Source organism: Miniopterus schreibersii, assembly GCF_964146895.1.
Source record: "Miniopterus schreibersii genome assembly, chromosome: 10".
In the NCBI taxonomy this organism is placed as follows: domain Eukaryota; kingdom Metazoa; phylum Chordata; class Mammalia; order Chiroptera; family Miniopteridae; genus Miniopterus; species Miniopterus schreibersii.
Window position 1 is genome coordinate 23081977 of NC_138110.1, and position 13762 is coordinate 23095738.

A 13762-nucleotide genomic window follows, 5' to 3' on the forward strand; every position below is an offset into this window, starting at 1 on the left:
CCCGCGGGGGCAGGGGCAGGGGCGGCGACGGTCGGGAGCCGGGCTGCGGGACCGCGGGCGGTGACAGCCAGGCCTCCCCGAGCGCCCTCGCTGCTCCGCTCTCCTGCCCACCCGCCCAAGCGCCGGCCATGACGGGCTCACTGTTCAAGGGGAACTTCTGGGTAAGTCCGTGGGGCGCGCGGGCGGGCGCCCCAGGCCCGCACCACTCCGCGACCGTTCGCCGCGCCGCGCGCCCGGGGCGCCCTGGGGACCCGGTCCTGCCGCTCAGACGCAGAACCCGAGCGGACGCCCAGCGGAGGATCCCACTCTGCCGCGGCCCAGCCCACCCCGCGTCCGCAAGTCCCCGAGTCCGGTGTCCTGTGCCGCCCGTGCCCGCGGCTGCAAGGACCCCCTCGGGCGGTGTGGCCCGAGCCCCATAGAGTTGGAGAACCGAGCCCCAAAGGGAGGGGCGGCCCGTCGGGGAGAGTTGCCGATGGCCCCAGAGGCTGCGCCGTGAGCGGATTTTGGGGAACCTGGGTTCATGGACCAGGGCTGAGCTTCGCCGGGCTGGCAGCGGCGGTCACCCCCCAGGGGATGGTCCTTTCCAGGTCCGTGGAGATGCACAGCCTGTGAGAGTCGAGTTAGCTCCCGACTTTCCCCTGCAGACCGTAGGGGGGGGGGGTCTCTTGCAGAAGCCTAGTCCGGTCAGGCAGCCCTGTTTCCTGAGCCCCTCCCATCCCCCAGGCCTCCGCCCCAGCCCAGAGCGAGGCCAACGCGTGCGAGACCCTGGGGGCGGGGGCACCCACGCTGGGTAGGACCGGCTCGAGCAGGAGGCAACAGGCCTGGCTGTCCCCCACCCTCCTCTGCCCAGCCTTCTCCCTCCTCAGGTGCCCCTTAAGGGTGTGTACCCCCCGCACTTAGAGGAATACTCTCATCCCTTCAGGGCAGGAGCAGGAGCAGGAGTCAGCACACCTCAAAGTGACCTGCAGCTGCCAAGTGGCTCCAGCGCCTTACTTGGGACCTGCTGGCCCTCCATTTTGCTTCACAGCTCCCTGTCCTCTACCTTGGGCTGCTGGGTGGAGAAATCTGGCTCTGTGGCCTCAGGGACAGTCTATATCCTGCCTTGTGAAGTCCCTTTTCCTAGGGGGCTTTTGAGGTTCTCCTGGGATACTGCCTACCTGTGGGGTGCAGGTCTGTGGAGCTACACAGAGAAGGTGAATGACCTCACATTCGCGCCGTGAGGAGTTCTGGGAATTTTTAAGGCAGAATATAGGACTTTTGGGTCCCCCAACAGGCATTGTGGGGAAAAGAAGGGCAGAGAGACCCGCCTCCCCCTCTCACTCACAAAGTGTGACACCTAGTTTTCAGATCTACACCCAGATGCCACCTCTTCAGGGAAGGAAGCCTTTCTTGATTGCACCCAGTAGGCTCTGTCACCTCTCACCTGGCACACATTTTGGTCCTTCTTAGCATTTGTTAGTTTATAGTTTTGATTTGGGGGGCCTACAAACACGTGAGCGCCTTGTGGACAGGTCCTGTGCTGGCTTTCAATGCCACCGCCCTTGCACAGGCTGACCTACAGTGGGTGCCCTGCACATAGTTGCCGAATGGTGAGTAAAGTGCATTTGTAAGGCCAACAGGGCATGTGATGGGGTAAGAGCTGAGGTCTCCATCCTCAGAGGGCTCCCAGGCCACAGTAAGGCAGCCTCCCAGCTGTTTCAGATGCATCCTTGCAGATGTGCTTAGGGGAGGGGACAGAAATTAGGTCTGGGTTGGGACTTAGAGGTTAGTTCATGGTCTGGGGGAGAGAACACTCTGGGCTAATACTTTCAAAAAGGTATCTGAGATCCCAAGAGATAGTTTTCAAAGGTTATCTTCTGTCTCTAATTTGCTATCACACTTTATGTCAAATAATAAAAACAATAATAGCTAATATTACTGTGCACAGAGCCTGTGGAAAACCTGTTCTAAATGCATACTACTCATTTAAGCCTCACAACTACCCTATGGTGGTAGCTTACTTACTATCCCATTTTACAGATGAGGAAACTGAGTGGCAGAGAGGTTAAGCAACATTCTCAAGGTCCTCAAGCTATTAAATAGTGGAATAGGATTGCATGGTCCAAATGCTTAGTGAGTGCCTCAAGGAGGTGGTGCTCAGTAAGAGTATCTTTCCCAGCGTAGCTGTCTGCATGTCTGTCTTCCATGGCAGTATCAGAGGAAGTTGGCGGGTCACCATTGGACCTTCATATGAATATATCTTTCTTCTTCAGCTCCAACCATGAGCTCTTGGAGGGGTTTCACCATCAGCTGGGTCCCCAGCACCTGCCATAGTGCCTTGTATTGGATGCTCAGGAGTCAGGCAGATGGGACAGTTAGCCAGGACTTGGGAAGAGAGGGGCAGATGGGAAACTGTTGGGGACCTCAGAGGCTGCCTGTGAGGCTTTCACACTCTCAGGGGGTAGGGAGGCAAGGCTGTTGAGGGAGTACTGAGGGGCTGGCAATAACTTTCATGAGGCAGGTTGTGATTGGAGAAGGTAGGAAACTTTGGAAACTTAAGTGGGTATCAGCTGGCTGAATTTAATTCATATTCATGGAAAAGCTTTCTCTGTATAAGAGAAATGGGGGAGCCATGGGCAGGGTAAGCCCACCACCTTGGTTAGGCGAGGGAGTGAGGCTTTGTCTTTGAATGCCTGGCCTCAAGAATGTGGAGGAGGAAGGGGCAGGAGGAGGGAGAGCCCAGCGGGGGCCGAGGAAGCTGGGCAGGGGCTAGAAGGGGCCTGTTCCAGGGTGGAGACCATGGGGAGGGGGAAGGGAGGACACAGGTGGGATGAGCTGCCTCAGGTAGAAGAGGTCAAAGCCATAGGACGGGGCCACCAGGAGCAGGTGAGCAGTAGGGAAGAGGAAAGAAGGGCTCGTGCACAGTGAAGTGGAGAATGAGGTGGGGATCCCAGAAATAAGGAAGTTAGGAGGAGGAACTGGTTTGTGGAGAGACAAAGAGGGGGAGGCAGATGTGATACTAGCAATATCTAACCACATGAGTAGCACTGGTGAGAACCCGGGCCAGCAGCATCTCGGAGCCCCCGCTCCCCAGCTCTCAGCCCCCAGCCCCGTGCCAGGGTTGCTGGACGTGGGGAGGGGACGATCTGGGGAAGGGACAGGGTACCAGGTGGCAGGATTTGGAAGTATTTCAGTGTTTCAACAACCAGTTCAAACGTCAGCGAGTACTCTCTGATGACTGGTGGTCAACATTCTGGGACTGGGGGATTGGTGGAGATGGCCTCAGCCCCCTGGAAAGGGTGTCCAGACGAGAGAGCATGGAATATTGCATGAAGTACAGAAGTGTCATCAGCGGAGTCTACGAGGTGGACTGGCCAGGTTCCAATCCCAGGTCTGCCCTTTATTACCTGGGCACCTTAGGCAGTTACTTCAGCTGCCCACCCACCAAGCCTCAGTTTTCCCATTTTCCCATGAATAAAAATGCAGATAATAAGTGTCTGCTCCATAGGACTGTTGAGAGGCTGAGGTCAGAGATAAGTACAGTGCCTGGCACATAAGGAGCACTTGTGATTGTCAGCTATTATTAGCACCGAGGTGACAATTAAAGGAAGTGAAGTGGTCAACAGTTACTCAATTGAGAAAGAATGAAGAGGTAAGACCCCAAAGAAGCACTCTTGGTGAATGCCTGTGTTTAGGCAGAAGGAGAGAGGGTCAAAGAAAAAGAGGCAGAGACATAGGGCTACAGCCAGGAAAGAGCCATCACAGGCCTAAGAGAACATTCCGTGGAAGTTGAGAGGACCACGGTCATCTTGGGTAGATGTTCCCGAAAAGGTATGAGTCAGCACATACTTCATAAACAATCTTATTAAAATGCTCCATGGAAATGCTTAAAGGAACCTTTTGGTGGATCTGTTTGAGAAGGGGAATACTCTATGTTCTTTAAAACTGAGTTTGCCTAACAGGAAGCACGCCTGTGTGTTGTTTCTAAGCGATGCTGTGTAATTTGTCTTGGTTAATGTGGAAGGTGCCTTGCCAGAATAAGACAGGTGGTGACCATGGCTGTGCTTTCCAAAGCTCCAGGGAAATGACTGGGCCACAGTGGAGGGAAAATCACTGTCTTTGGCATGATCAGATAAAAGTGTCTTTCTGATGTGGACATGCACGGGTGACTGGAGAGCCTCCTCCTAAGATTTAGATGTCCTCCCACCCCAGGAGAGTCCCACATTCCTCATTTGCGCTTGATGTCCAAGCTGTCCCTGTATGTTCTCTAGATTCTGTTTTGACCCAGCCTTTCTGTTCTCAAGGTGCTTGGCTCAGACCGGTGTTCTTCCCCCAACCCCCTGCAGCTGCAGAGAGCTTTGGGAAGTCTTGCGGCTGTCTGAACTTGCTGGGTGCTCCAGGGCTGTCCCTCTGCTCCAAACCTTTGACCAGTTTGGAATCTTGTCCTTCTGCAGCTTTACCAGAACTTAAGCTGGTTCTGCATCTGGCTTAGCGTGGGAGGCTTCTTCTTTTTTTTTTTTTTAAATAAAAAAGAAAACAGGTTATCACACAGACTCTTTATGCTGACCCCATGTGCTATTTTGTACGATGTTAAGGCTGTTGCTTTAATTTTTTAAAATACTCTTTCTTGGAAACTGGTTCCCCAGAAACACACCACGAGGGTTATTTTGTTTTATCTGGCCTAGTGGCAAAGTGAAAGGTAAAGTCATTGATGATTGCCCCTCTCCAATTTCTTCTCCTAGAGCTGCCAGTGGAATATAGCTTTAAAATAATTATCAAAATTGCCCCAACCGGTTTGGCTCAGTGGTTAGACTGTCAGCCTGAGGACATAAGGGTTCTTGGTTCCATTTGTGTGCAGGAGGCAAGGTGTGTCTTTTTCACGTCAATATTTCTCTCTCTCTCTCTCTCTCTCTCTCTCTCTCCCTCTCCCCCCCCTTCCACTCTCTCTGAAAAGCAATGGAAAAATATCCCCAGGTGAGGATTTAAAAATAATAATAGTAATAATATTTTTTTCTTATTTTATCTTCTTAAACATTTAAGAAGAAAGGCATAGACCTATCTTTTAAGGAAAATAAAAAATTCTTATTGCTATATATATCTTATTGAGATTGATATATATATATATATATATATATACCTGAACAACTAGAGAGGCATAGAGGGGTTTTGGCTGGGAAGAGTTAACAAACTTTTTAAAATGTCAGATAATGCAAGCACGTGCTTTAAAAATCCAAATATTTCCAAAAGGTTTATAATGAAAATCAGTGTACTCACTATTTATGTTTTCACAACATGTAAAGATTGTTTATTTCAAAACTAAGTAGTTTAGCCCTGGCCAGCAGGGCTTAATGGTTGGAGCTTCGGCCTGTGCTCCAGAGGGTCTTGGGTTTGATTCCCAGTCAAGAGCACATACCTGGGTTGCAGATCCCATCCCCACCCCCGATTGGGGCACATGTGGGAGGCACCCAGTCGACGTGTCTGTCACATCAGTGTTTCTCTCTCCCCGCCCTTTACCCCCTTCCTTCCACTCTCTCTAAAATCAATGGAAAAAACAGCCTCACTCCTTGGGTGAGAATTTAAAACAACAACAACTAAGTAGAGTCCAGGTGGGGCAAAAGTTGGTTTACAGTTGTTTGTATGGAAAAATAATACAATTAATATAATAATACAAGAGTCAACTCTGTTTTGTGTACTCACAACTGTAAACCTACTTTTGCCCCACTGTGTATTATGATTAGACCCTCATTCTGGTTTTTCCTGTACATTCTAATTGCCCATGGGAGGCAACTGATCTCTCACATTGATGTTTTTCTCTCTCTCTCTCTCCCCCTTCCTCTCTCTCTAAAATCAATATTAAAGGCAATGTTTTAAAAAAAAGGAGCTTTAAATAAGAGGAGCTGTTGGCTAGCTTCATAGAATGCCATTGTAATTTTTTTAAAATATCAAACTATTAAAAATTTCCAGCTAAATAAATGAAGATGTTTTAAGTTAAGATGTCACCAGGAATTAAAAACCCTCACATATTATGAAAATCCATGAAGATTGCAGAACCATCTGAAATCAGGCAGCAGAGATTTCAGACACTGGCATTCAGACAGCTGCTGTGAGCCTTACAACCTCCAGCAAAGCTTTGTGACCTGCCTCAGACTCCTGGGCTTGTTTCCCAGCACCCTGTGTGTAAGGAAAGCAGGAAAATCAGATTTCTCAAAGACACAGTAGACTGCTGGCTAGTTGTCGTCAGCCTGCTTTTTGGGATTTCTTTATCTTACTTTGTGCATTTGGGGCTGAAAGTTAGATAGAGATCAAGTAGATTTCCACACATCTGACAGAGGTTTGTTTGTTTTTTCGTGAGAAGAGGAAAGTTTTTTTCCAGTCAGTGCGATGCTCCTGTCTTAAACTCTTTGCACCGTTTGTTTGTGAAAGGACAGCACAAGGCAATTTAAAACCCCAATGTGCAAATCCCTAACATTCATCATTATCTATTTTTGGGAACAATCATAAAGTCTGCAAGCTCCCTGTTCAAATATGGCCGTTGACATCTATAATTTAACGTAAGTATTCATTTTAAGTAAAGTGCTCACTGTGTATAGGAATTTGTATCTCGGAGGTGCGTGATCTATCTACAAAGAAAAATTCGAAATTACTTTATTATAAAAATGCTCCTACAAGTCTTAATTTTGTGTTTTTTTAAAAATATGTTTTTATTGATTTCAGAGAGAGGAAGGGAGAGGGAGGGAGAGATAGAAACATCAGTGATGAGAGAGAGTCATTGATGGGCCACCTCCTGCATGCCCCCGACTGGGGATCGAGCCCCTAACCTGGGCATGTGCCCTGACCGGGAATCGAACTGTGATCTCCTGGTTCATGGGTCGACGCTCAACCACTGAGCCACGCCAGCCAGGATGAGTTAATTTTTGTATATGGTATTAGATAAGGATCCAATTTCATTCCTTTGCATGTAGATACCCAGTTTTCCCAGCACCATTTGTTGGAAAGACTGCTGAATGCTATCAGGTATGGGAAAATACTTCACATTGTTGACCAGGTCAGGCCAACAATCTGTTCCAGGAACCAGCGTGTAGTAGGAGGCAAAGGAGAAGTGCTGATTTATGTCAGAATGAACATTGATTACCATCAGACAGTTTCACACGTTTGCAGAAAGCAGCCTTCATTCTGGCCTGAGTTCAGCTTGCAGGACAGAGAGTGTCACGTCATGGAACAGTTTCTCCTCCACAGCACCCTTGTTCAAAATCATGTGAGGATTTACTTCTGGGCTTTCTATCCTATTCCATTGGTCTGTATGTCTGTCTTTATGCCAGTACCACACTGTTTTGATTGCTATAGCTTTGCAAGTTTTAGAATCAGGTAGTGTGAGTCCTCCAGTTTTGTTCTTTTTTCGAGATTGTTTGGCTCTTCAAGGTCCCTTGAGATTCCATGTAAATTTTAGGATGGGTTTTTCTATTTCTGTAAATTATTCACCTTTATCAGAGATGCCTTTTTTGTTTTGTTTTTAATGCTCCAGCATAACAGGTATTTTTTAAAATCCTCCCCACCCCCGTCCTCTTTTGGACACCTTTTCTTGGAGCCCTCTGCCCCCATCCCAGTCTGGACTGGTTATTTTCCAGGCCTGCTGCACAGCTGCCGTCCTGCGCTTCCCTTTAGTGCTCTCATGTGTTGGAGCTGCTGTTTTCCAGATCCTGTGTCATCTAAAGAGCTCTTAAAAACAAGTCAATGATAAAAATATCTCTCCCCTGCTTAAATTCCTCCGATGGCCTTCCTTGGAGCCTAAAGGTCTGCCCATGGCCTACCAGGCTCTGCCTGACCCAGTCTGGCCTGCCTCTCTGCACTTACCACCACCGTCCCCCGACACTACTCAGCTGCACACTCCTAAGTCAATTACCAAATAGTGAATTATTGTTTCCAGCTAACCAGGTAGCTTGCCCCTGCTGCCTGTTTCCATGGCATCCTGTTACCGTAAGACAATCCACCGTATTGTAATTACCTCTTTACCCCCCTTCCATGAGACTGTAAGCTGCATGAGGTGTGCCTGCCCTGTACAGCACTGTATGTATCGTACCTAGCACGGTGCCTGCCACTGTAGCAGACACTCAGTAAATATCAAAGTGAACAAATAAAGGAACAGCGAGACCCATATGTAGCAGTGAATGGAGGTTACTCATTCAAGTAAACACTCTGTCCTTGCACTCCCTTTAGTCCGAAGTGTCATTCCATGCTTTTAAAGAACCTGCTCCCCTGTGACATCATGGCTGGTGATCTTGTATGTGGGAAGTTGATATCATCAAGGTCGGGCTCTGGCTCCACCAGAAGGAGCCCAATACCCATGGGAGAGGCAGGAGGGGCACAGCACCCATGTAAAGAGCAAAACCCACGCACTTTGTGCTCACCATCTGGTGAGAGACCCTGTGACCAACAGAGAAAACACCACAACTGGTTGAAGAGAAGAATGTTTTTCCCCAGTCATGTGGACTTTCAGGCAGTTCAGTTCAGCAGTCTATGAAGTCGAGTACCAGCCCCGTGGTAGCTGCTATGAGTCACACAGAGAGGCACACACATCTCACCTTTCAGAGACTATTACTTACTCAAGGAGATGAATCACACATGCTATTTTTAAAATAATAGTTTTTAATATTAAGTCAACAAAATTGAGAAAATTTAAAATCTGTTATTAGTAATTTGGTACTTCCCCCATTTTTCCCCTCCATGCTTGGTCATAATAATAGTGTATATATCATTTTATATTCCACTGTTTCAATATAATAAATATACGGATGATAATAAAATACCATAAGTTTATTTTTTCTGTTGCTATTTACTTTCCTAATAACTATTTAACAAATATGATGTGATGTAACTTATTCTCTTGCAGTTTGGCATTTATGTCATTTCTGAATTTTTTTTTACAATAAATAATGTTGTGATGCACATCTTCATTCCTCTAGGGTGTTTAAAAATTGGATTCTTTAAGTATCTATTTCTGAAAACTTGTGAAACAACTTGTCACTGCCCAGCCGTTTTATGATGTTTCTCTAATGAGATCACACCCTCTTTCCACGATGATAATTTCATACCTTTCCACTCTACTCCACTTCCCTCCCAGATTCTCATTCTGTTTTGATCACCTTGCCTCCTACTCTGTTAAGAGAGACACTAGTCATCAGCTGGTGAAAGCTCATTTACATTCTATATAAATAGCGTTAGGTTTGGCCACCAGTAACAGAAAAACCCAAAACAACTGTGGCCTACGCAAGGACAATGTGTATTTCTCTCTCATGTATGTGATGTCTCCAGCGGATCATTCCAGGGCTGGCAGGACCATCCTTGGTGTCAAGATCCACACTGCTGTCTGGTTACGCCAATAGAACCTGGTTCAGTGCTTGGCAAATAATAGATTCACAGTAGTATCAGTTGAATGACTGACAAGAGCGTTTGTTAACAGAACATTTAAAAACTTTTGACATATAGAACCAAACTGATTTCCTAAGGGGGAGATATAGTCTCAGTGTCCCTAATACTATCTGAAGTTACCAGTTTCACAGCATTACTCATGGCCATTGAGGTTTTTCCCCCTTCTCATTAAATCAGCAAAAATGGGCACCTTATTAAACTTTCATTTGTGGTTGTTTTTCGTGTTTTTTTCTCATGGGTGCCAGGACCAACGATGACCAGCTGCCCAGGTACCAAATAATTATGCTTCTGAAATCTCTTGATGTCAATTCTGCACATAGAGCAATCAAGCTGCCCCATGTGTGCCACTCACGACAGAAGCCCTTTTTTAAAATTTACTTGTGTTTTTAATCCACCAGGGAGAGTGAACGTGTTTTTATTTCTTTGTTGTATTTCCTCTTTTACAAATGGTTTTGTTTCCTTTCTCAAGCCTTGCTTAAACACCTAGGTAAACTTTAAAAAATGGTAAAGATATTCTTTGTCATGGACTACCAGTATTTGAATATCTATTCTTGAATATTCGTGTGCGTATACAGCTTTTTGTGGAATTCACACGTCCTAACCTCCTGTAAATACAGTGCAGTGGTGAAGGGTGGACCGCAGGCACACAGTCTTTTGCATTGGACACACCTGGGCTGGAATCCTGGCTCTGCTCTTTCAAGCTGAGGGATGTGCCCTTGTTCAAATTACTCAACCTCCTAAGCTTAGAATCCTGGTCTGTAAAATGGTAATTATACTTAAACACATATATGTACTTTAAAAACGCTTTATACAGTCAAGTTTGTTGAGCTCATCTTTTGTGATTTCATCTATTACACATCAAGGTTTAAAAGTCCTCCTTGCACTGAAAGCTTGATAAACACTGAATTATTATTTTTCATGTTTTCCACTTTTCTGTGGTCAGAATATTACTCAATATTTAATTGTCTTTGTGTCGGAGCCCTTAGGTATTCTGACATTTGTGGAGCCAGAGATCTGTGCGGACCTCTAGCCTACGCTCCTGTTAAGGGGCAAACACACGTGTGTGACAGTAATCGGGAACAGGCTGACCTACTCTCCTCATACTAAAAGGAGTGGGTTAGCAGGGCAAGATTCTGGGGCAGGCCCAGCTAGGCGGGTGCGATGGGGGGGCAGTCCCTAAAAAGTGCTGAGATAGCACTGGGCATACAATAAGATGGGGAAGGGAGGGTATGGCATGGCATGGGGCTGGAATGAATATTTGAATAAGCTGCTTAGGGTAGGGTGACAGAGACTCCACCACTAACTGAAGGTCTTGCTTGAGTGGAAATAGTTGGGAGTTTGGCTGCTCTCTGAGGGGCAGGATTCTGGTTAACTTTTGGGCTTAGTTTTGCTGAGAGTTGGATGCAAGGTGACATGCCAAGAAGACTGTTGCCATGGTCTTTCCTCTCCACTCTTGCCCCGCAGCGCTGCATCCCTCCTCTTATTGGAAGATTACATTTTCTATTTAAAGAATAGCTGCTTGAAGTGATAGGTTCACAAGCGGCCACAAATGTCTGAAAACCCTAAAAATACCAAGGCCTAAGTTCCTTCACTGCTCCAGGCTGAGGCTGCCCAGCCTCTTGGAATCTGCTCTGAGGATATGTCCTTTGTTATCAAACTTGGGCACTCAGCTTCCTTCAGCCCCAGAGATCCAGGTTCTGACCTAGGGTATCCAAAAAGACCTAAGCTCTCCAGAATAAAAAGTATTTACTTCAGGCCTTGGTCAGCACTTCTGTGGATGGCCAGATCTGGACAGTTGAACAGTCCTGTGGGCTGTCTGTCCCCAGCTCGGCTTCCTCATCTCCCTGTCCTGTGTTAGCACCTACCTGTTTAATCAGGGTTCCCACATAATTCCTGCTCGTAAGAGTGGTTGGCCTTGATTCTGACTAGCCATGGCCCAGGACTACTGTCTTGGCCGGCAGGCCTCTCCCTGGCTGACCGAAGCTGGTACTGTCCTTTCCTGGGCAGCGTGGGCAGGGAGTCTGCCTATGAAGGACCCTGGTGCTCCTCTCAGGTGCCTTCACCTCTGACTGAAAGGGACCAGATGTGCTGCAGGTCTGGGCACCTGCCTGTGAGTCACATGGTCCCTTCTACAGAAGCAGAACTGAGAGGCACCAGGGCCAAAGGGCTCAGCCGGGTACAAGCCCAGGGCCAAAGTCCTGTGAGAAGGGTTTCAGATGGGGAAGTTGGAAGCCCTGAAAGACCAAAGGGCCCCAAAGAGACTGAGTGTACAAGACTGCAGCTATTTAGACTGAATTGGGATTGATCAGGAGAGAACAGGAAGAGGGGAGGGAGAGGTCACCAGCCAAGGGCAGTCGCAGCCCTCCTGGTCCTGGCTATGTGTCACTTGGAGTGTACATTCCATTCCACCTCAAATTATGTGAGTGACTTGCCCAAAGCCATGCAGCTAACCACTCTGGGCTTGAGCTTCCTGTTGTGCAGTGAGGATAATAATATCTGGGCAGCCCCATCCTAGCCTGTGTCCCAGATGATAAAATCAGTTACAGTTGTGTTGAGGAGGTGGAATTGGCAGTAATGCATTAGTATGAGGAAATTGTAGGTTTTATTGCAGTTAAATGAATTTTAAAAATTGAGATAATGAATGAAAATGAGGGGAAACCACTTTCAAAATTTTAAGGAATTTTTAGAACAAGAGAAGTAAAATATGTATAACTTTGAAAGTAAAGAATTAAAAGACCTTTTTTTTAGAAAAATTAATTATTCAAACAAGAACAAGTGCACATGTTCAGACAGTAGAATAAAAGTAACAGACCCAGAGGCACGTGGACCTACATGCAGGGGAAGGGCCTTGCCACCTGCCTGTGCCAAGCAGGCCAGCATTTTCGTTAGGGAGCTGCACCTGGCTAGAGGATGGGGGTTCAAGTCCAGAAAAGACCCCTACCTCACCCTTCCAGCTCCCACACATGCTGGCAACAAGACCAACCCACTCAGTGACCTCTCCTTACGGCCTGGCCTGTAAGCAGAACCACCTGTGGACACAATGGGTCATTTGTTTTTTATTTTTATTGGTACTTTTAAAAGGCAGGAATCTAACACGTGTTCATTGTACAATAGCAAAATGATTCAGATGCACATATAGCAAGAAATATATATACAACATAAAAGGCCCTCCCTTAGCACCTCAAATCCCCAGGAAAAATATAGAGTAAGTTTCTAGAGGATTTTCCAGGTGTACCTGATTCTACACACATACTTGTATAGCTTGTCTATATACGCTGTTGAAGGAGCATTTTATGATTCTGATAAGGAGCAGCAGGTTAGAAAGCCTTCTCTCCTGCAAATCGGCGCTTTTGTATTTTTTTAAAAAGCATATAAATGGCACTTATATCTGGTTTTCTAAATTATGAGTGATTTCAGTGTTCTTGTAGAAGAATCAGATAATCTGTAAATTAAAAACAAGTTTCAAGTGCCTCTCCCTTATTAATATCTTGCATTAGTGTGGTACATTTATTACAGTTGCTGCACCACTATGTATACATTATTATTAGCTAAAGCCCATACTTTACGTTAAGATTCATTCTTTGCTTTCTATGGGTTTTGATAAAGGCATAATGCCATGTATCCGCTGTTACAGTATCGTACAGAATAGTGACACTGACCTGAAAAGCCCCCTATTCATCCTTCCTTCTCTCCCCTTGAACCCCCAGCAATTGCCGCCCTTATTTTTCCTACAGTTTTGCTTTGCCTAGGATGTTATATAGTTGGAATCATACAGTATGCAGCCTTTACAGATTGACTTCTTTCATTTAGCAACATGTATTTAAGATTTTCCCATGTCTTTTCATGGAGGAATTTATTGATCTAGCTCATTTCTTCTTATTGCTGAATAATATTCCATAGTATGGATGTACCACAGTTTGTTTATCCATTCATTTGTTGAAGGACATCTTGGTTGCTTTCGATTTTGAGCAATTATGACTAAAACTGCTATAAACAATCACGTTTGTGTGGACATATATTTTCAACTCAATTTAGTTGAGATTTAGTTTTGATGAGTTATATTTATTGATCTAGCTCAGTTGAAATGTCATTTTATCTTGGATGTGTTTCACATCCAAGATGCCTGAATATCCTTTGTGCTCAAAATTCATGCAAGGTGTTTATTGGATCAAGCTGGGTAAAAATTAGAGAGTCAGAGAAGGAGACAAGGCAGTGGATTGAGGTGAACGTGTCCTAGAGAAATACTTCCTGTTTCTAAAACTTGCTTCTAAAACCTTGACATTTTAGACATGCAGAAGTCTTAAATTTGAATATAAAAACGTTCTCATTCTCACTAGTCATGGAGAGGAAGTACAGA

At 46.0% G+C, this 13762-nt stretch overlaps 1 protein-coding gene across 1 annotated transcript in view; it reads left to right on the plus strand.

Moving 5' to 3' along the window:
- The window catches only part of PSTPIP2 (proline-serine-threonine phosphatase interacting protein 2), a 68506-nt gene continuing 54744 nt past the window's right edge, over positions 1 to 13762 (plus strand). The window contains exon 1 of the mRNA XM_081149860.1: positions 1 to 161. Within this exon, the coding sequence (XP_081005986.1) occupies positions 129 to 161 (33 nt within the window). The 5' untranslated portion in view covers positions 1 to 128. The remainder of the gene's footprint in view (positions 162 to 13762) is intronic.